Source organism: Plectrocnemia conspersa, unplaced genomic scaffold (assembly GCF_051122295.1).
Source record: "Plectrocnemia conspersa isolate PC_06_02 unplaced genomic scaffold, ASM5112229v1 ptg000012l, whole genome shotgun sequence".
Classification (NCBI taxonomy): domain Eukaryota; kingdom Metazoa; phylum Arthropoda; class Insecta; order Trichoptera; family Polycentropodidae; genus Plectrocnemia; species Plectrocnemia conspersa.
This window is the reverse complement of record NW_028277176.1, coordinates 719,956-739,717: the sequence shown is the minus strand read 5'-3', so window position 1 is coordinate 739,717 and position 19,762 is coordinate 719,956. Positions and strand designations below refer to the sequence as shown.

Sequence of the window (19,762 nt, the reverse complement as noted above, 5' to 3'; positions counted from 1 at the left end):
TGCGAATAAACTTTCTCTTATCGTTCAATTGCACTTTTTTTAAATCTACTGATAGGAAGCGTATAAATATTTTCAACGGCATCGATCATTGAATCGCTTCTCCTAATATTTATGGATCCACCTTATTAGCATTGAAAGCCATAATATCAATGCGTTCCATAAATATTCTGAATGGACACCTCCCGTACGCTAGATTATTCACGAATCTATTATAAAAAAATTGAATCTATTATAAAGAAATGAAGATTTGGAAAGATTGTTGATAATTTATAAAAAAATTAAGCCTCTGGCCATCATCGACGATAATAAAAAAATAAACACATAAAGAATTAAAAAAAATAATAACGCCCCGAAGATCAGGGGCCGGGACAGATGATGTTTATACTCCGAAGAGTTGGAACTTTCAATATCTTCGTTTTTTGGATAAATTCGAGCGACGCCGAGTATTTTATTTTCAAATAAAAACGCTTAAAATTTATTAAAACGAATACAACATAACCTAACAAATAAATACAGTCAAATGTTTATTATTAATTCTTGCGAATATCCAATATAACCACGTTATTGAAATAGTGACAAAAATTTTCTCTTGTCAAAATTTTTACATCGTTTGGTGAATTTCGAGTGCTAATGGGCTCCAAATCAAATAATTCATTTCCATCTTGTTTTGTGATTTTCCAATTCGATGCCAAATAAAGTCGTGGTTGGGCCAAATAATTATATAAATAACAGCACGTCGTTTTATTTTTTTCCGCGGAAAACGTATCACCCGAAAGCGTTCTCAAAAAGACGGATCGTGTAATATCGTCCGTCAGTCTATCAGCCCGCTATCAGTATTTTTACGATCAAGATCACAGACTGAACTGATGGCAGACTGAAAGTGTAACCTACGCCTATGAATGAATTTTTTTGCTGTGATTGTTTGTCACCGTGCTAAACTATCGTGTGTTATCAACCAAGTAAATGGCCGAAGTGCGATCGCTTAAGGCCACCCGGAGGGAAAAGATGGCAGTTTGAGTATTGTGGAAGAAAATGTCGGCCGCCGCTAGCACCGCTCCTCTGCAAACAGAGCTAGACGAGGCCGAAGAATGCGGCCACCAGCTCATCACGAAGCTAGAGGTTGTAGAGAAGTTGTTCGGTCGTTTTGCTCTCGGCTGACTGGCTGACTGACTGACTTGCAGGGAAACGGAATCACCGCAGGAGACGTGAAGAGGCTCCAGGAATCCGGATACCACACCGTCGAGTCCGTCGCGTTCGCTCCCAAGAAGCACCTGTTGGCCATCAAGGGCATATCGGAGGCCAAGGCCGATAAGATCCTGGCGGAGGCGGCCAAGTCGGTTCCCATGGGCTTCACCACCGCCACCGAGTTCCACCAGAAGAGGTCTGAGATTATTCAACTGACGACCGGCTCCAAAGAGCTGGACAGATTGCTCGGCGGCGGAATCGAAACGGGCTCCATCACCGAGATATTCGGCGAATTCAGAACTGGAAAGACTCAACTGTGCCACATGATCGCCGTCACTTGTCAGGTATTCCATTGCATTGCAACGCATTTATTATATCTACTTTATATTGTGTCGTGTCAGCTACCCATCGAACAAGGTGGAGGCGAAGGTAAATGCTTATACATAGACACGGAAGGCACCTTCCGACCCGAAAGATTGCTGGCCTCCGCATCTCGCTACGGAATGCAAGGAACTGCCGTCTTAGACAACGTAGCTTGCGCTCGCGCTTACAACTCTGATCATCAAGTCAAACTATTACTTCTCGCGTCAGCGATGATGGCTCAATCCAGGTATACTAACTCGTTTAACTGTTATGCGTCGCGTCGTTTAACTATATTCCGCTGGCGTTCCAGGTATGCCGTTTTAATCGTGGACAGTGCCACGGCTCTGTTTCGCACCGACTATATCGGTCGCGGCGAATTAGCAGCCAGACAGAATAATCTAGGTCAATTTTTAAGAATGCTGTTGCGACTCGCCGACGAGGTAGACTAACGATAACCGTCGTAACCTTTGCGCGTTACATATTTTACGTTTTTTACACATTTTTTCAGTTCGGCGTGGCGGTCGTGATCACCAATCAAGTAGTGGCTCAAGTGGACGGCGCGGGCGTCTTCACGGCCGATCCCAAGAAACCTATCGGCGGACACATAATGGCTCACGCTTCCACCACCCGTCTCTACTTGAGAAAAGGACGCGGAGACACTAGAATTTGTAAAATTTACGACAGCCCCTGCCTGCCGGAATCGGAAGCCATGTTCACAATCGGAGCCGAGGGAATATCTGACGCTAAAGAATAAATCGTTAACAATTTTAATATTTTTAATTATCTAATTAATAAACTATTATAATTATTTTATTACAATATAAAACATTGCTTAATCTTTCATATTCCTGCCAATTCTACTTTTGTGTAACAGCTATCCATTTCTGCACAATTAAAAATCGTCTTAATAATTAAAAAATGGTATCACTGATTAATCTGGACACCCTGTTTTTGGGCTAAATCCCAAGGAACAGAAAGCAAATGAGGGAACTAATAGTCATTTATTTTATTCGTATGCCCATGGGTACATAATTTGAGGAAGGTGTGTCGAAAGCGAACCCGAGCCCTGGGAAAATAACGATTTTGGGCTCCATGACAAAAAAGGCATTTTATAACTTCTTGAATAAATATTAATCTCGAGAATTCTCGACAAATTTCAATAATTTCTCACTTTTCGACAAATTGAAAACATTGAGAAGAAACATTAGCTTACACTTTTTTATTTTGAAGCCTGCATTCATTTATCTGATTCAACATGAGCTGCCAACCTCTCCCTAATGTATATTTTATTTTAAAAATCTATTAATAAAAAATCACAAAATTATAAATTACTATTTATTGTAAAAAAAACAGAATACTGAAAATCACAGGAATGTTATACATTTTTAAAGAAATTATATTATATTATATATTAATTTTATGTACGGAACATTTTTAATACAAGAATTTAGTCCAATCCAATTTAATCTCAATTTTTTAAACTCTCTCTCGGTCATCCAGACACATATCTACAAGAAACACATAATAAAGTATTATACATTCTTAATTAAAAATATTTGTTAATGTTTAAAATAGGAATAGGTTATTGCTTTTATTATATTATTATGATTTTATTTGCTTTTTTATCACTTAAATCACAAAGCTCGATTTATGGGCAAAAGTTTGTTGAATAGTTCCCTCAATAAAATAGAATAGTTAATGAAATATTTAATATTTCGAAAAACCAAATGTAAAAATATTTTTTATACTTAAGTTCAACAGATTTCACTATTAAAGATAATTTAAAGAATTTGAAACAAAAAAATCGAAAACAAGAGTTTTTTTTCTATTTTTTCAATTTTTAATCCCTTTCTAAAAGTTCGTATTTTTAAATATAATAAATTCGTATCTTATAATATATTGAAAATTTTATTTTCTTAGAATCCATCATGAGTGGCAGAGATAGAGATCATGGAAAAAAATAATGTATGGCAGCGAAAAATTGAAAAACAAGAAGAAGCAACAGAATGTTTTCAAGGGATTTTTGTAGTTTGGAATAGGTTTAAGACCATTAGTACTAGTTAAGATTGCAGTGTCGTCAGCGTAAATTGAGTATTTTTAGGATTGGAATATCATTAGTACATAGAATAAAGAGAAACGGTCCAAGTATACTTCTGTGAGGTACACCAGCTGGTATTTTACACGTAAATTTATTATTTAGTGAAACAACATAGCTTCAATTCTTCAAGTATGACTAAAAGGTGAATAATATAATAAAGAGTTCTGTATTTTAAAAGATTATACATTAATCCATTATGCAGTACTGTATCAAAGGTCTTTTCTCCACCCAGCATAAAAGACCAGAACTGTAAACAATTTCGTGTAATAATATTTATTGAATATTAGTATTCATTGTATCAACTGCATTCCGTATTTTTGTTAATTGATCTAAATCAACAGGAGTGCTATTTGCAAAATAAAGCATTTCGATCAATATATCGAAGGAATTTCTGCTCATTATATTTAGATGTTGAAATGGAATCTTTTAGCTCCTATATAGTTGAATTTTATTAAAAATTCGTTAATGGCCCAGCTCAAATTTTACTTGGCAGGTAAAGTGCTCGATAGTTGAGAAAAATCTGGTGACTGTCTCGCCACCCTAAGGGAGATAACAATGTTTTTCGGAACCACAATAGGAATCACGATAAGACCTCTCTAAAAAATATAAAAATCGTCGTCTTATCGTACGATTCCGAGAAAGCCCGTCCCTCTGCTGGGTGCCGGATATATCGACAATTTGAGCCCTCAATTGGCCAGTCGAAAAGATCAGAGCAAGGTGCACTTCGTAATTGTTCAACCTGATGCCAGTATTATTGACCTTCAGTTTTTCGGACCCCTTCGTTGAAGGCCTCTTAACAGACCGACAAATTATAAAATTTGTACACAAGATCCCGTAAGAGTATTTAAAGTAAATTGAAATATTTGATAATAATTTTATTTCTCTCAAGTCATGATGATACAACAAATTACCTCAGAATAATAAATATCAACGTGTATGATGTGTATTACAATTCTTATTAGTGTATACTCTATCCGGAATGCGGAGTCTGTTTTACGCAGCGTATTCATTATTTAATAAGCATTTATTAATATATTTTCTGAGAATCGATAGCTTGAAATATTGTAGCAATAGTTATTTAGATAAATATATGCAAAAGATCTCTCGAGTTGCACGACTGAAAAAACTCATATTGACAATTGCTAGTTTTGTATTGACTCGACGTTCCAGACAGACGTAGTGTACAGTTTACTATAATATTCAAAACGGGGGTTTTAATTAGTTTATATACAATATTTGAGTAACGATACATATATAAAATAAATAAAGTCACATTGATAATAGTAGACGTTGACAATTCATTAGAGAACGAGACGCAAATTTATCCATAAACAATATAAAAATATATAATACATAACATCGAGTATTTCCCTATCCGATAATAATGAAAGCACCAGCGTTCATATTTATAATTAATTAAAAAGTAACAATAATCGCCAATAAGCACCGATTATTAAATGTACAGAAAAATCAAATGGCACTGATTTAATTATTGCATTAATTGATTTTGATATATATACACAAGGCGGCACTGTTTATTAATTAATTAAATTTATAATAATAAAAAAAATATCGTTTATTACTACTATTTCAATGAACTGTAAAGAAGTCGCGTACGTTCCGCTCGTTAGATAATTTATTTAATGTAAAAATATAATCATACGACACAATTGCGATGTTATATTATCGACTACGCGACTTCTCAATTTCGAGGAATTATTAACGACCTAACCTAATTTTTTTAGCCTAACACGTTCACAACGCTTTAGGTGGCTGGAAATCGACGACGGATAATGCCGACGTCGACGCCGTCGCTTCCGAGAGATCCAACATTTCGTGCTCGGTCTTTATCATCTGCCGCAGCTCGTCCTGTGAATATCGAAAATTGCGATAATGAAAATACTGCGCTTTTCTTATGGCATGGAATAAAAAACACTCACTCCCCATCCGAGACTATCGGCCAGCGTATGTATAACGTCGTCGCAGTTTCCTAATAAACTGACATCTCTGATGTTCGAGGGCGAATCGAACTGAAGTCCTCCGAGAAGTCGGGGAATTTGTTCGATTTCGATGGTTTCTGCGATAGCGGCTAGAAGACTTGCCGTTTTGGAATCGAAGCCGACGAGTTCTCTGTTGATCAAAACTCTCGGGCACCAGGCGGGCACTCTAAAATTTTGCCACAAAGATAAATTAACTAGATTTGTGAATTAAATTACATGTTTAGTTTTTTTAATTATCAAATTCATTCTCATTCTCAAAAATTAGCTTATCGTATATAAATTAAGTCGAACCTTTCGATCAACGACGCAAACGGTTGAACTTCCAATGAAGAACCCATAATTATCAACAAGTCGCATTTGTCGAAATCCTCTGCCAAGCACTCGTGAAACCGATCCGGTAACTTTTCGCCAAACAGCACAATATCCGGCTTGATCACATTGGGACATTCCGTACACGTCGGAATTTCATATCCGGCCGCAAAATCTAATAGAAAAAACAAAATATTTGTTATCACTAGAATAGTATTATAAGCAGTGATATATTTACGTTTTTTCCAGTCGATGTCATATTCCTTTTTGCAGACTACGCAATGCGAAGAATGGAACGAGCCGTGCGCTTCTATCAACATCTCGTCAGGCAAACCAGCTAGACGTTCCAGAGTATCAATGTTTTGAGTGTAATGTCTTAGTAGCAAACCTGAATTAGGTTACCAAAATGTTACAATTTGTACTGGAAATTTAAATATTATTTTCAGTTTTACCTTTCTCGTGCAGAAGCTTTATGAAGTAATGAGACGGCGTCGGTTTATACGATCCTTGGTACAACTCCTTAGCTAGCATGAAGAACGGTTTAGGATTTTGCAAAAAGTATCTTATATCAAATATAGACTGCGGATCGGGCAGGTTGTACTTTTGCAAGTTATGATACAGTCCAGATCCTGGACTCCTAAAATCAGGTATTCCAGCGGCTGTAACAATTTAATTTTAATTTAAGCAAGTATATGGAAAACATAAATACAGTAAAGAAAATAATAGCATTCTAATTTTATTTATTTATTTAGCTAATTTTTTTGCAAACACAATTTGAATTGCGAAATTGAATTTGAAGTAATTTTATGAAATACATTACACATCCTCCTCCTCCTCATAAGATATTCTCCCATTGGCTCGCTCACACATAAAGTAACGGGCACCCAAATAGCACGTCCTCAATTTACGGTGTTATTGAAATGGAAATATAATTTAAAGCCAAGCCCCGGTCAAAAGGTTACCATTTGAGTTATAGTATATAGTTTTCATAATAATTATTTAATATTTTTCTTCTTTTTCATTGAAAATTTTATATTGTAAGTTGAGTCCTCGACTTATATTTGCGCACTCTACGATGCGAATATGACGCACTCACATGTGGATATGCCCGCCCCTGCCAGAGTGACGATGTTCTTGCATCGTCCGGACAAGATGTATTCGACTACTCCGTCAGCGGTGAGATCGTCTAGCACTTTTACCCGCCGCTCGGCCTCCTGGGATTCGATGAAGCGCAACTTGTGGGCGAAGAAGCGGCGGATCTTGTCGATGCGGTCTTCGTTGGGGGCGGAGTCCGAAGAGTCGCTGTCGCCGCTGCCGGCGGCCTCCGCCGCCACCACCGCCGCCGCCGCCGCGGGAACGGGCACCTGCTCGTCCGGAGCTTCTGAAACGACACGCGGACGTTTTAGATTGTCTTTCATATTAAATAGACTCTCGTTTCGCGATAAAATGAAATACCCGAAGTTCCCGGCGACGACATCGTAGCTGTCAAAAAAATAATGTTGCCACGTTCGAAATTTCTCTATGACAGTCTTTGTTCTCGTTGCGGGCGGAAAAAACAACAAAATATAAATATTTTTTCAGCAAATAATAATTATTAAAGCAATTTATTGTTATTACAAAATCTTTCTTATAAAATTAATTAATCCGACCATTTCTCCTATGCACCATGACACATATTATATCATGTTGTTCCATTAGTATTTGCGTTTATTAATGTGTTTAATAAGTCTAAAAATAAAATTTGTAGTACTTTTATTAAATTATATATTTTCCATCTTTTTCTACAATTATTCTCACGTGTTAATCATATTTATATAGCTGATTCAAAAATAATGTATTTTTGGAAGTATTCAATTATTTAATGTCTTTGGATATACATATCCGTTTTTGTAAATATTTTTTGACTTAAAAGCTGTTTCAGGTATATAAATTTATGATAGTCATTTGGATAGGGTAACCATTCGTTCTGGATCCTGCGGGACAGTGCCGGGTTCTAACTCCATATCCCGTACGAATATATGTCCCGGAATTAGAGATTCGTATATTATCAAAATTAATTTTGTACCCCCCAACTTCTATTCATTATTTACTAGTTTATGACTTTGTTACATCTAAAAATTTACCTATTCGTCGAGATGGAGATTTTCAATTTCTCTGCAATTGTTTTTGATATTTCAATAAAAGTTTTAATGGTTGTGTTTAAGAGATATGTAAAACTTCGAAGGATGTGCTAGTATTTATATAATTCTTTATTCAATATAAATATATAATTGTCTCTTACTCTAGCGTAGACCCTTCTATTCACTGTTAACACCAAAAATGAATTTTAATATTGAACTGATAACAGATTTTGGCGTAGTATTTTGTAATTGCGAATCTAGATGATTTGTAAGATACAATAGAGAGATGGCTTCTGCAGTATTATCCTATTTCCTCACTTAACAAATTAAAATTGCTGGGGAGAAACACGTGGGACTAAAATTATACAATTTTATTAATTTGCTTATTACTATCAGTATGTCTTTTTCCAGTATCATATTATATATTTATCTATTGAGTTGTGATTTATGTTGACTTTTGAAGTAACGAATGATTTTTTTAGTTTTGCGTATCCATTCAAGATATCAAGAACAAAACTATTGTAATTTTGTTACAGCACTCGAGAGAATAAAGCCTGATTTGTATTACATGGAGAAAAATATCTAATAACCTCTATGGACTAATAGAAATTTGCAAACCGGTTAGCATGGAATTATAGGTTAGTTTTATTTTAAACTATTTAATATGAAAAATAGAAGAATTTGTTTATAAAAGTGCATTTTTTATTGACACATGTTTAACACGAAAAAAATACATATAGTCAGTTTACGAGCAGAATTGGCCGAGTTCTTGTATATAGAAAATAGACACACGATAATTTGTTTAATGATATCTCATGCTGAAGAATAAAGTGTAATGTTAAGCTTTCGTTTATGTACTAACTTAATATTGATCCAAGTAATAGACGAAGATTGATAAAATTATACAAAAATATAGAATACCACGTGTAGAAAAATACTTAAATTGAAAATAATGTACTATAAAAAAGCTTATGCTATTTGAAAGTCACATCGATAACAACATCAATTTAATTAGTACTATTTATTAATTAACCCTTATCTATTTATCTTGTGGAATTTCTCAGGGTGTCTATAAAAACGTTTATTCCTCTTACGTATAGATCAGGATACAATATATGCGAGGTTTGATCATTGAATGACTAAATAAGTTCTATAAAAATCTTATAGACGAGAAAATAAAGGGTCTATCATAAAAAACATTACTATTATAGCCGGACAACCGTTTGAATGAGTTTAAAGTTATTATGGTAACACTTAGTTTCAGTCTGCATTCAAAATAAAGGACAGAAAATTTCTTGCATTATTCTGGTAAAGAATACACAAGAAGTACATACTTTATATAGTCACAAATATGTATGTCTTAATTTTAGGACTGAATTGTGAACACCAATTAAATATTTTAAAATATGTGTCGGTTATTCCGGCGAGTATAAAAAGACTACACCTAAGGTTATTTAATAACCACACCTCGCAACTTACAATCTAAATTTATCTACTACTGAGTTTACATTCAATGTGAAAATAATTGAAGCACCTTATTCCCGAATATTATGATATTGATATTTCAACTCTTCTCACAATCGTCTTTTGTAAAAAATAGTCTTCAACGCTAGATGCGTTTTAAACTCGGCCATTCCGCTCTTGTGCGCCGACGACATTTATTTTCCTTCATTGGAAGACATAAAAACATTTAAGAGATAAAATTTTAATATTATTAGTATAATTAGATTGAAGCTCTTTTTCCCTGATTGAGTAAAAGAACGAGAGAGGAACGTTGCCTCGGAGGCGGTTCCTCCCGTTCTTCGCACGGACCGCTGTTCGAGCCCATCAGCAACTCTTGAGGACTGTAGTGTTTGCTGCCGAGGCAGTTGCAAGAGCAAACCTAAAATAAATGATAAATATATCAGATTATGGCGATAAAAATTTAAGACACAGGAAATTCATTTAGGAAAACCTAATTTACCGTTTACAATAAAATTATTTATTTATAATTACCGAAGTCTGATCTTCGTCTAAGATTATCCTCATGTTACCGTGACCGGCGAGTAGTTTTCCGTTTATCGACATCACTTCTCCGTCCAACGTCAACACGTGATGAGAAGAAGATTGCATTTCATTGTCTTCTCGTTTGGTATCCTCGGCGTTCCTGCATTATAATTTAATATTTGAAACAAAAGTAATGCATAAAAGGGTAATAAGAAATTTAAAAAGTTTAATAGATGTTGCCTTTACTTTTATGCCATTTATAAAAGTTGTACTCACATTGTCATGAAACGAAGAACTAATAGATTAATACTGGCAGCAACGACTGCTAATCCGAACAAGATAAAAACTAAACTCAACGCTACATATCCTGGTTTACTAGTCAACGCTTGATCGTTCTGAAACATTAAGTAATAAATTAGATTGAAACCTCCTATATGAGATCAGATATTTATATTAAAATTAATTTACTTGTAAAGCGACATAATCACCGAATCCGATTGTCGTCAGAGTTACAAAGCAATAGTAAAAACTATCAAAGTAACTCCAGCCTTCGTAACGTGAAAACACGGCAGCACCTTAAATAAATATATACTATAAGAGAGCTTTCGAGACAATAGTAGAACAATGTTGAAGAAATTAGAGAATATCGGTATAAATGAAATAGTTTTAAGATGGTTTATTTATTAATTAAAAAAAATAAAGCAAAAAGGTAAAATAAATTATGTGTATTCCAAAGAGAAAATATTGCACGGTATTTGTATAATAATATTCCTAGGACAATCTGCAAAAATATAAATGTAGCGGATTTCCTAAAAGGAATAAAGAAAGACCTACATGCACTAAGAAATAAATTATAATATTAAGTATTTTTTTCTTCTGTTTATTCTTATATTATGTAATATATGTATGTTTAGTTAAAATTTGTTTAGTGTTAAAATTAGCTATATTAGCTAAAAAAATTAATAATATAAAAATGAATAAGTAAAATAACATACCAGTTGTAATTATGACAGAAGATAAAAGACCAGTAGCTAACATGAGATTCATTTCAGTCGCTTCTGTAGTATTGCATCTGAGATAACATTTTGCTCTTCTTATCACCACTGATGCAAATTTATTCAACCTCTCTCCGATACTTTGGAACATGACTAATCCTAATGGTATTCCTACCTGTAAATAACAAAAAGTATGCATTTATGTATAAAAAAAGCACTCTTTATGTAATCTTACACTATTTGCAGGATCTAAATCAATTTCATAGTTACTCTTTAGAAACCTGCTCAAAATGTAAACAAATAATATTGAATATAATGTATATTTATATCGAATTAACATACATATGTATTACATTGGCTATAATTTGTATAATTGCGCTCTAGGAACAGGGACGTCATTTGAGGGGGAGGGGAATTTGTTTCTTAAATTTGGCAAATACATGTCATTGAATGAAATATTATGATTACCACTATTAAAAAAACTACCACTGACTGGCCAACTTTTACCCTGGACCCTGAGGAAAATATAATTACTCTATGTGACCTTACATAACGAGGAAACGTGTCGCTGTGTTATATAAATTGAAAATTGCTTTGCCACCTGTATATATAAATGCAAAATCCTTCTCAAACTAATCATAGATATATTTGTATATGAAGGATATAAGTCATCTTTACATTATAAAATGGAATTAATATAAAAAAATCTGACATTGATCTTACCATCGCATAAGCCATACAAAAAGCTTTCCCTCCTATAGTGACCGGAGTAGAATGTCCATATCCGATCACCGCTATCACTACAGTTGCAAAATAAAACGCTCCAGCAAACTTCCATTGAGGTCCTGCTTTATGAGGCTTGTTTTCAATTATCACAATCTCAATCATATGATAATCTTCTGGCGTTATGTTGTATTTACGCACCAATCCATTCTTTATATCTGAAAATATAAAAAAATTCAATGCAATTGTGATGAATAATGATTGAAGCAAATATTGATTCAATCTCACCTGATAACATTTCCCATCTTCGTCTTTCAGTATCGGACTCCAAAGCGTCAAACACAGCGGCTCCGATGAGCAGATAAGTGAAGGTACACACGACCAGGGATAACGTACGAACGTTTTGCTTCTTCATTACGCTACTGATATTTAGTCCCAGCCAAGTCTCAATATGCATGAAAGTCTTCGACCCCTCAATATGTTATTCGATCGAAAACATATTGTAAATTCACAATGAAAACCAACGAAAACGCCGATTTCATATTGTTGATAAACATTTGCGTAAAAAGGATATGTAGAGTGGTATTTTAAGATTACACTAAGTTTGTAGGTTGATAATTGTCAGTTTTCGTACTGAAATATCGCGAAAACACATCGAAATAGATCTTTTGTTAGGGACGATTGTGGATATTTGACAAGGCTCTGACCTATTTACACCCCATCCCCTTTTGCATCCCTTCCCAAACGTTGTGACAGGATAAACTTATCTCCTCTTCTATATAAAATCATTATTTTAAATTAAATAATAAAAATGTAATCGAAATATATTAAGTCAAATAAATATTATCAAAGTACTACCTATAAATATTAATATTGTACAATATACCTTTTAATAATTATAATTAATTATCAAATTAAAAACAGCACTTTAATCATTTTTATTGTATAATAAACGGTATTTTTCAGTTAGGTTCGCTGTTTTTCAACATACTAATAACTATTACTTACAGTAAGCTAAGGTGACCAGATTTTAAAAATATCAAAGGACACTAAAAATAAAAAGGTAATATATATGGTGACAAGGCGTCCTCCTTTGTTCTACTTTAACAAAAAAATCTAAAATGACCTTTTTTTAGCTCCCATAGCAATTTCTGCTCCTCGAAAATATTTCGGAGACGGATTTGAACAAAGAATTTTTTGAGCTCTCATAGCAATTTCTCCTCTTTAAAATTATTTCAAAGTAGACCTTTGAACAAAAATTTTCGAATTTTTTTTTAATTAATGTAATCATTTTTCCTCTTCTTCTTGAAAAAAATGTTGAGATGGTCTTTAAGCAAAAAAAATTGAAATGAAATTTTTTGCACTCCCATAGTAATTTCTCTTCCTCAAAGATATTTCGAAGATGTCCTTTGAACAATTTTTTTTATTTTTTTAGCTGTACAAGGCGAGAGGGGCGCGCGGTCGCCCGGAACGCTAGCCACAAAAGGGGTGGCAATTATTCTAAATGGGAGCGCCATTTGCTTCTATTTCACACATATCTATATCTCCTCGATTCCTCGAAAATATTTTTGGGGATGGTATTTCTAAATCACCTTTTTCAACTCCTGCAGCAATTTATTCTCATCAAATAAAAAACAAAAAAAGTTTCTTATGAATATGTCCTCCTCATAAAAAAATCCGAGATAGTTTTTTTAACAAATATTTCCATAATGACTTTTTTTAAGCAAAAATATATGTGATGACCTTTTAGTTTACCTAAGGAAAAAATCTTAAATGATTTTAAGCTGAATATTCGCGGGCTGGCCCTGCCTCCGTAGCAATATTTCCTTAAAAAAATTCAGAGATGGTTTTTTAAAAAGAAGTCGAAATGACCTTTTTTTAGAGACCATAGCAATTTGGCCTTTTTATTTTTAGTGTCCTTCCTTAATTTTTGTGTCGAGCATTTGGTGTAAATTGTAAAAAAACGTTCTGCCTATCTATCTATCATTGGATAGACCAATAATTATTTGAAAACCTTTAATTTTAATATATTAACAAATGAAGAAGTGTCGTTGGATAGTGTTTCTATTTTCCGTTCAAGCAATTTTCAACCTTAAAATATATGAAATAACTGTAATATAAGGTTCAAAATTTGATGGCTATGACTGTCATTCGCGTCTGGGGCTTGTACGCCATGACGGCTGGAGCCGTCAAACGCGGCGAAAGGGTTAAATGAAGCTAAAAAATGTCATTTCGTCTGGTTAACTTAAGTAAACATAACCTATACATTATTATGTATCTGTTTATTAATATTTTTATTATTTTGAGTGAGTGGTTTAATAGGTTAGGTTCACGTTTTTCATATATTTAATATTACTTTCAATGCAAATTGTAAGAAGTTTAAATAAATGAAAATTTTAGAAAGCAAAACAAAGTATTTTGAGAAGCTGTGATGGTGCGCGCGCAGTTCAAAATGGCGGATGCTGGCGGTATATTCGAATAAAATAATAGACCAATAATGACGAAAAATTGACTCTGTATGTTATTTATCAATATTGAAAATGATAAACATTAGACACCAAAAAAGAAACAATGGTAGTAATTAATTTACTATTAGCTATAAAATATTTATTTTTCCTATGTTATACTATCACATTTTTATCATTTGCAATACTATATTTTTAAAATCAGTCATTCAATTGCACCATGTTACGTCTTGATTGCATTTTCCCTGTAGCCATAAATGCATAAGATAATTATTTTGACTCAAGTTCTCCTCCGAAACATCTTCAGGTTTGACTCCTTGCACCTAAAAGTTATTTTATTCATTACTAAACATTCATATGTTATATTATTGTATATATTTTTAAAATAGATTACCATAGGCGCAGGATAAACTCTTTTACAGTCGTTTCTATTTAGCTGTTCCAGAACAGTCTGAGTGAAAGTTTGTCTCATATGAGGAGTTAAACAATGTCTACAAGTCTCGCATATTCCTTCGCATTCGTCTCGACAGTCTTCACTCTGACAACGATTGGCCCAAACGCCTAAATTCTTATCAGTCACTCGCATACGAGCCTCCGCTGTATCTCGGTCAGCTGTCGAAGTACTGTGGGTGTATTTTCCTATTCCGACTAAAGCCAGAGTGCTGAAGAGTACTTGTTCATACAGCAGTTGGTTCGGAGGATAGTGAGCCGAGCTTAGATTCGGAGACATATTCGCTTCTAACGCGTATAGGTTTAGATCTTCGTCTATTACAAAGTCGAAACGCATCATTTCAAAGAAATTTGTACCACTCTTGTAGTTTTTCAACTGAAATCAATCGTCACATTGAAAATCACGTAATGAAATGTAAATGTATTCATAACTTACGCCGGCTATGATATGATGTTCTTTCTTCAAAAATATTTCACCTAAAAACTCGTCGACTTGTTTCCATATTATAGACGGATCTTTTCCCTAAAATTAATATATAAAAATACAATTGATCTAAATATATATATTATAAACATCAATGTATAACATTTTTGGCACAAATTTAATAGCCAGTAACTTTCTTATAATTTTATATGTCACTGCGACTAAAGACAACGTACAGAATAAAGAAATTTATATTTCAAATTGTTAAACTAATGATAAATGTAAGATTTCTTTAGTGGACTATATGGATTTCAATGTTATAATATTATAGAATTCATAGTTATTAAATAGCATCATCTTACACATTTCTTTTGATTAGTAGAAGATTCTGGATTTTAAAAATATTTAATTAATCACATTAATGTCCTGTCTCTTTGCTTGTTTATTTATTTTTAATTTACCAGTTGAAATTTTGAGCTTAGCTCTGAATCAATGTTTTATTATTGTTTCAACAAAAATTTTAAAGAACCTTTGTAGTTTTTAGATTACAAAAATTATAGTAGTTAGGTAAAAACAATTTTTTGCCATTCAAATAATTCTGATCTCTAATAAAAGCTTCTGAGAAAGCATGCATATTTTCAAAATCTGGCACAGACCCACCTTCTCTTATGCAGATTTTGTAAAAAATTTAAAAATAAAATCGAGAAATGAAAATTCTGGATTTGGCATTTTTTTAAAAAATAATTTATAAAATATTGCTGTAAATAAGACAAGTTGAAGTTAGAAATTGTAAAATTATATATTAAAATTAATTACAGTAACTTTGAATAATACAAATACCATTAAAAATACAACTAATGAAAAGGATAAACCTGATGCTATAAATTTTTTGACATTCCGCTTTACTATGGTAAGAAATGTTTTTAAGTCGCCTTGATTAGCTATTTGTAGTCAGTTTATTTTTTTAGTTTACAGATTTGTGACCGCACCAGGGCCGGCCCGAGGGGCAGGCAGTACAAGCGATCGCCTGGGGCGCTAGATCTTGTGGGGCGCCGTGATACCAAATAAAGGCGCAATATTCACTTAAAATTATCAAACAATATTGTTAAAGAATATAATCTGATATTATTTTTTTGTATACACTACTGTGCGCTCTTTAGATTATTTCACGAGCAAAAAATTGCGACGAAAATAAAACTACAAATTCTTAAATACCCACAATCTCAAAAAATAGTATGGTGTCAAATATAATATTAAATTACTTTAATTTGAATTATATTTTTGTGCTCATGTAATGAGTTATTAAAGTATTAATAGGGGGGGGGGGGGGCGCAAATTTAGTTTTTGCCTGGGGCGCCAAATAACCTAGGGCCGGCCCTGGACTGCACTAATAAACTATATATTACAATCCAAGATATAATGTAGGTATCTGCTTTTGCAGCCATTTTTGTAAAATTTAAATGCCTCATTTGTAGTTATTTCTATCAGTTATTCCTGCAACATTGAAGATTCTTTTGCGATTGTACTTAAAAATTATACAGAACCCAGTCAGACGTTGATTTTAAGAATAGATTTAAATCGTCTGAAGTTTGAAGTAAGAGCCTACCTAGTACTGACAATATGTAAGTTTTCGTCATGTTTTTATACTATTTATAAATCAGAAAATTGGCCTAATTCGTCGCAATTCAGTTTAGTACAAAAGAAGTTTTGCCATAAGCACATAAATAACAGTGTTTGTTTTGATTACATATAATTCATCGTCTTTGAGTTGAAATTTTTTCATTAAATTTCTTATACTAGTCTGTAAAATACAGAGTGTCATTTCTGAAGTCAATTAAATTGGCTCGTAATGCATCGTCTTTGTTTTTTAAGAACTTGAGCAATCAAACAGTTTATAAAACCGATCCAAATAGACACCTTTTGATAGCCAACAAACTTCTGTATGAAGCAACAAGCGATTGAATTCTTCACCTTTGTCAATACAAAATCGTTCAAATAATCTTAACTCGGATATTTGTATTTTGTGAATACTCATCTCAAAAATCTGTTTATTTTATTCAAAAATAAAATTTGTACGAATATTTTTAAATGTTTTACAACAGTTGCCATATTTTTATACCGCTGCATAGGAGGGGGTGGGTCCATGCAAAAAGTTTTTGAGTAATTTAAAAATTAGTATTATGACTGGGAAATGGTTAAATAACATACTGTAATGATCTTAGGGATGTCATTTGAGGGGGGGGGGGCATTCGACTGCTCTTGAATTTGGCCAGAAAAATGCATGTCATTTAATGAAATATAATGAAAATAAACACACGATTAATTTTAAATTTATTTTGAATAACTTCGAAATCTAAATATTGTCGCGGGCCGGCTTATCCCCACCACTGTGAAATTAAATTAATTTAATGTAAATGATATCTATAGAAAATAATAACAATAAATTAAAGAGTATGAATTCACAAAAGCTGAATAATATATAAAAACTATGTATAATAAACTAACGAAATTTAATCATAAGAAAATTATTAAAATAAATTATTAAAACATACTGATACAAAAAAGTAGTAAAATAAATCAAAGCGATAAAACGTTGAGGAACAATGGTTTTTTTCATCATAAGTTAGTTATATTCTAATCGTATGTTGATATTATTACAAGATTTTAAGTATAGCTAGATATATAAAAGAAAAAGCCAAATATAATCCTTTGAATAGTATTGTTAGTATGTATGTAATAAAACAAAATTTGTTTCACTATTGTCGCTGACCGGTTAGCTACAATTGGAGCTTTACTGATTATTTGTCAAAAAGTTATAGTATAATTATAATATTACTGATTGTTTTATTTAGAAGTTTTTGACTGTTTAATTAATAAAAAAGTAACCAACTAATTTGTTGCCTTTAAATAATATGTAATAAAAGATAAAATCAATTGATTACAGAAATACATTTTAATGATTTTTTAGTTTTTCTAATTGGAAAATCTTAATTTTTTAATATAAATAGCAAAAAAAGCTGAAATTGATATTTGTGGCAATTTATATAATGGAAAAATAATCTAACTAACTTGTTTTGTTACATAAGCCTCGAACGAATCTCTCATTCCATATCCCATCGCGGTATAAAGAGGAGCTAGTGACGGTACTTCCCAAGTCGGTAAATAATCATCGCCGATTACGTACTTATCAATGTCCGTCGAATCGAAAGGGTAGTATTTCGAAGGACAATATCTATAAAAGTATAAAAGTGATTTTTAAATTAACTTGTTTTAGTTCAATTATAACCGATTAATGTAAAAATACCTGAAAAGGATATCTCCTTTATAAATATAAACCCTCAAAGGATCCACAGACGTGATTATAGTATAAACTCCTATGTCAAATTTATGGCCGTCCACCAAGAACGGTTTCTTTACGTATTCCTGTACAAAATTTTCGCCTCCGTCCAGATCGATTTGGCTAATGTTCTTTATCGTCACGTGCCGATGTTGATTGTGTTTCTGCACAAACAACGCTTGGGGATTCTCCTCAGCGTATGCTTTAAATTTTTCTTTATCCTCCGGTATCTTAAAAGCTTTGGGTATAAACTTAGACTCGGACGTGGCAAAGTCAACTTTGTTAGTTATAAATCCAGTCCCCGGAAAGTGATTGACTCTCTGATGCTTCTTCAACGCTCTTATCTGAGGATATATCGCCCTGAATGGAAAATCATGAGACCACAACAAATCCCAGTCCGATTCGTTAGTACCGTGGACGAATCCCAATCTATCCAATACTATATGGACGTGTTTTAAAATACCGCTCCTATCGTTGACGTTCGAAGATTGGCTAAAGACCCAATATGACGGTTTTTTTGCATTTTTTGTGATAATAGTTTCGTTGCATTTAGTGTCAACTTTATCTTTACTCATATTAGATCCGATTATGGCACTTAAAATCACAGCACATAGTAATACTACTACGTGCCAACTAATTTTAGACTTTTCCGATGACTGTTCATCTCTCCTACTTGATTCGGAATCCTAAAACGAGTTTTATATACATCAATACATCAAGAGTTAATATAAAAGTTGATATTATATTGAACTTACAGACATAATGTATGTTTTCCAATATTCTTATACCAGTCACAAAAGTTAAATTAGGTTATGTTTCATTAAATATAAACTAACTCGGCTCACATATGCCATATGAGCATCCGATCTCACAAAGTACCGCTATGTCCAAAGCAAAAGTTGCGCTTTCACTTTTGCTCATAAATATAACTTTGGCCATAACGGCTGATTTTGGGACCTTAACATACATTTTCCTGTCAAACGTAAAAATAAATTAGTAAAACTTAAAAATATTAAATTATCTCTTAAAGTAAATATTTCAATGATTAATAATTAAAAATATAATTTTAAAGTTTATTTTCAGGGCATATATTATTTTATATGTAGCATAAACATAAAATATTTATATATAACAATCTAAATTTATTACACTGCAACATTTATCTTACAATATTCTTCTACATTTATTATAAAACAGTCAATGTCATTTTATTGTTGCTGCACGCCGAAAAAAATTTAGCTTTTTGAAGGGAAGGAGGGGCAAAAGTTGGACAGTCATTGGTCATTTTTTTAAACATTTTAATTTAA

The 19,762-nt window shown here is 32.9% G+C and overlaps 4 protein-coding genes across 5 annotated transcripts; 1 reads left to right on the top strand and 3 right to left on the bottom strand.

The window, feature by feature from the left end:
* Positions 1 to 764: 764 nt before the first annotated feature.
* spn-A (RAD51 recombinase homolog spn-A) lies at positions 765 to 2,315 on the top strand. The gene is made up of 5 exons (XM_088199993.1): positions 765 to 1,119; positions 1,182 to 1,529; positions 1,587 to 1,795; positions 1,859 to 1,988; positions 2,057 to 2,315. The coding sequence occupies exons 1-5, from the start codon at positions 1,033 to 1,035 to the stop codon at positions 2,300 to 2,302; spliced, it is 1,020 nt and encodes a 339-aa protein (XP_088056119.1). The 5' UTR covers positions 765 to 1,032; the 3' UTR covers positions 2,303 to 2,315.
* Positions 2,316 to 4,506: 2,191 nt separating this feature from the next.
* Positions 4,507 to 7,630, bottom strand: LOC148227881 (NAD-dependent protein deacetylase sirtuin-2-like). 2 transcript variants are annotated; one of them, XM_088199992.1, is made up of 7 exons: positions 7,411 to 7,630; positions 7,052 to 7,333; positions 6,408 to 6,614; positions 6,194 to 6,343; positions 5,938 to 6,130; positions 5,587 to 5,812; positions 4,507 to 5,515 (listed from the first exon to the last, which is right to left on the bottom strand). In XM_088199992.1, the coding sequence occupies exons 1-7, from the start codon at positions 7,430 to 7,432 to the stop codon at positions 5,402 to 5,404; spliced, it is 1,194 nt and encodes a 397-aa protein (XP_088056118.1). In that variant the 5' UTR covers positions 7,433 to 7,630; the 3' UTR covers positions 4,507 to 5,401. The 2 variants fall into 2 exon arrangements, with proteins under 2 accessions (XP_088056118.1, XP_088056117.1); XM_088199991.1 differs by having other exon boundaries at positions 7,052 to 7,336; positions 7,411 to 7,485.
* Positions 7,631 to 8,755: 1,125 nt separating this feature from the next.
* Positions 8,756 to 12,531, bottom strand: Task7 (TWIK-related acid-sensitive K[+] channel 7). The gene is made up of 7 exons (XM_088199127.1): positions 12,068 to 12,531; positions 11,780 to 11,997; positions 11,057 to 11,231; positions 10,530 to 10,636; positions 10,338 to 10,456; positions 10,071 to 10,221; positions 8,756 to 9,957 (listed from the first exon to the last, which is right to left on the bottom strand). The coding sequence occupies exons 1-7, from the start codon at positions 12,234 to 12,236 to the stop codon at positions 9,799 to 9,801; spliced, it is 1,098 nt and encodes a 365-aa protein (XP_088055253.1). The 5' UTR covers positions 12,237 to 12,531; the 3' UTR covers positions 8,756 to 9,798.
* A 1,829-nt stretch (positions 12,532 to 14,360) lies between these two features.
* On the bottom strand, positions 14,361 to 19,397 carry TTLL15 (tubulin tyrosine ligase-like 15). Its single transcript, XM_088199126.1, has 6 exons — positions 19,211 to 19,397; positions 18,423 to 19,141; positions 18,188 to 18,350; positions 15,131 to 15,217; positions 14,639 to 15,070; positions 14,361 to 14,567 (listed from the first exon to the last, which is right to left on the bottom strand). The coding sequence occupies exons 1-6, from the start codon at positions 19,214 to 19,216 to the stop codon at positions 14,454 to 14,456; spliced, it is 1,521 nt and encodes a 506-aa protein (XP_088055252.1). The 5' UTR covers positions 19,217 to 19,397; the 3' UTR covers positions 14,361 to 14,453.
* Between the last annotated feature and the right edge of the window lie 365 nt (positions 19,398 to 19,762).

Coding starts and splice junctions, on each gene's coding strand:
- Task7 (XM_088199127.1), bottom strand. CDS start 12,236: ATGCATATTGAGACTTGGCTGGGACTAAATATCAGTAGCGTAATGAAG. Junction 10,457..10,529: donor GTGATTATGTCGCTTTACAA/GTAAATTAATTT, acceptor TTAATGTTTCAG/AACGATCAAGCGTTGACTAG. Junction 10,222..10,337: donor GTTCTTCGTTTCATGACAAT/GTGAGTACAACT, acceptor ATTATAATGCAG/GAACGCCGAGGATACCAAAC.
- LOC148227881 (XM_088199991.1), bottom strand. CDS start 7,432: ATGTCGTCGCCGGGAACTTCGG. Junction 5,813..5,937: donor TTTGCGTCGTTGATCGAAAG/GTTCGACTTAAT, acceptor GCAAAATTTTAG/AGTGCCCGCCTGGTGCCCGA. Junction 5,516..5,586: donor CCGATAGTCTCGGATGGGGA/GTGAGTGTTTTT, acceptor CGATATTCACAG/GACGAGCTGCGGCAGATGAT.
- spn-A (XM_088199993.1), top strand. CDS start 1,033: ATGTCGGCCGCCGCTAGCACCGCTCCTCTGCAAACAGAGCTAGACGAG. Junction 1,120..1,181: donor AGCTCATCACGAAGCTAGAG/GTTGTAGAGAAG, acceptor ACTGACTTGCAG/GGAAACGGAATCACCGCAGG. Junction 1,989..2,056: donor TGTTGCGACTCGCCGACGAG/GTAGACTAACGA, acceptor ACATTTTTTCAG/TTCGGCGTGGCGGTCGTGAT.
- TTLL15 (XM_088199126.1), bottom strand. Junction 15,218..18,187: donor AGGCTTATGTAACAAAACAA/GTTAGTTAGATT, acceptor TATTAATTTTAG/GGAAAAGATCCGTCTATAAT. Junction 15,071..15,130: donor AACATCATATCATAGCCGGC/GTAAGTTATGAA, acceptor GATTGATTTCAG/TTGAAAAACTACAAGAGTGG.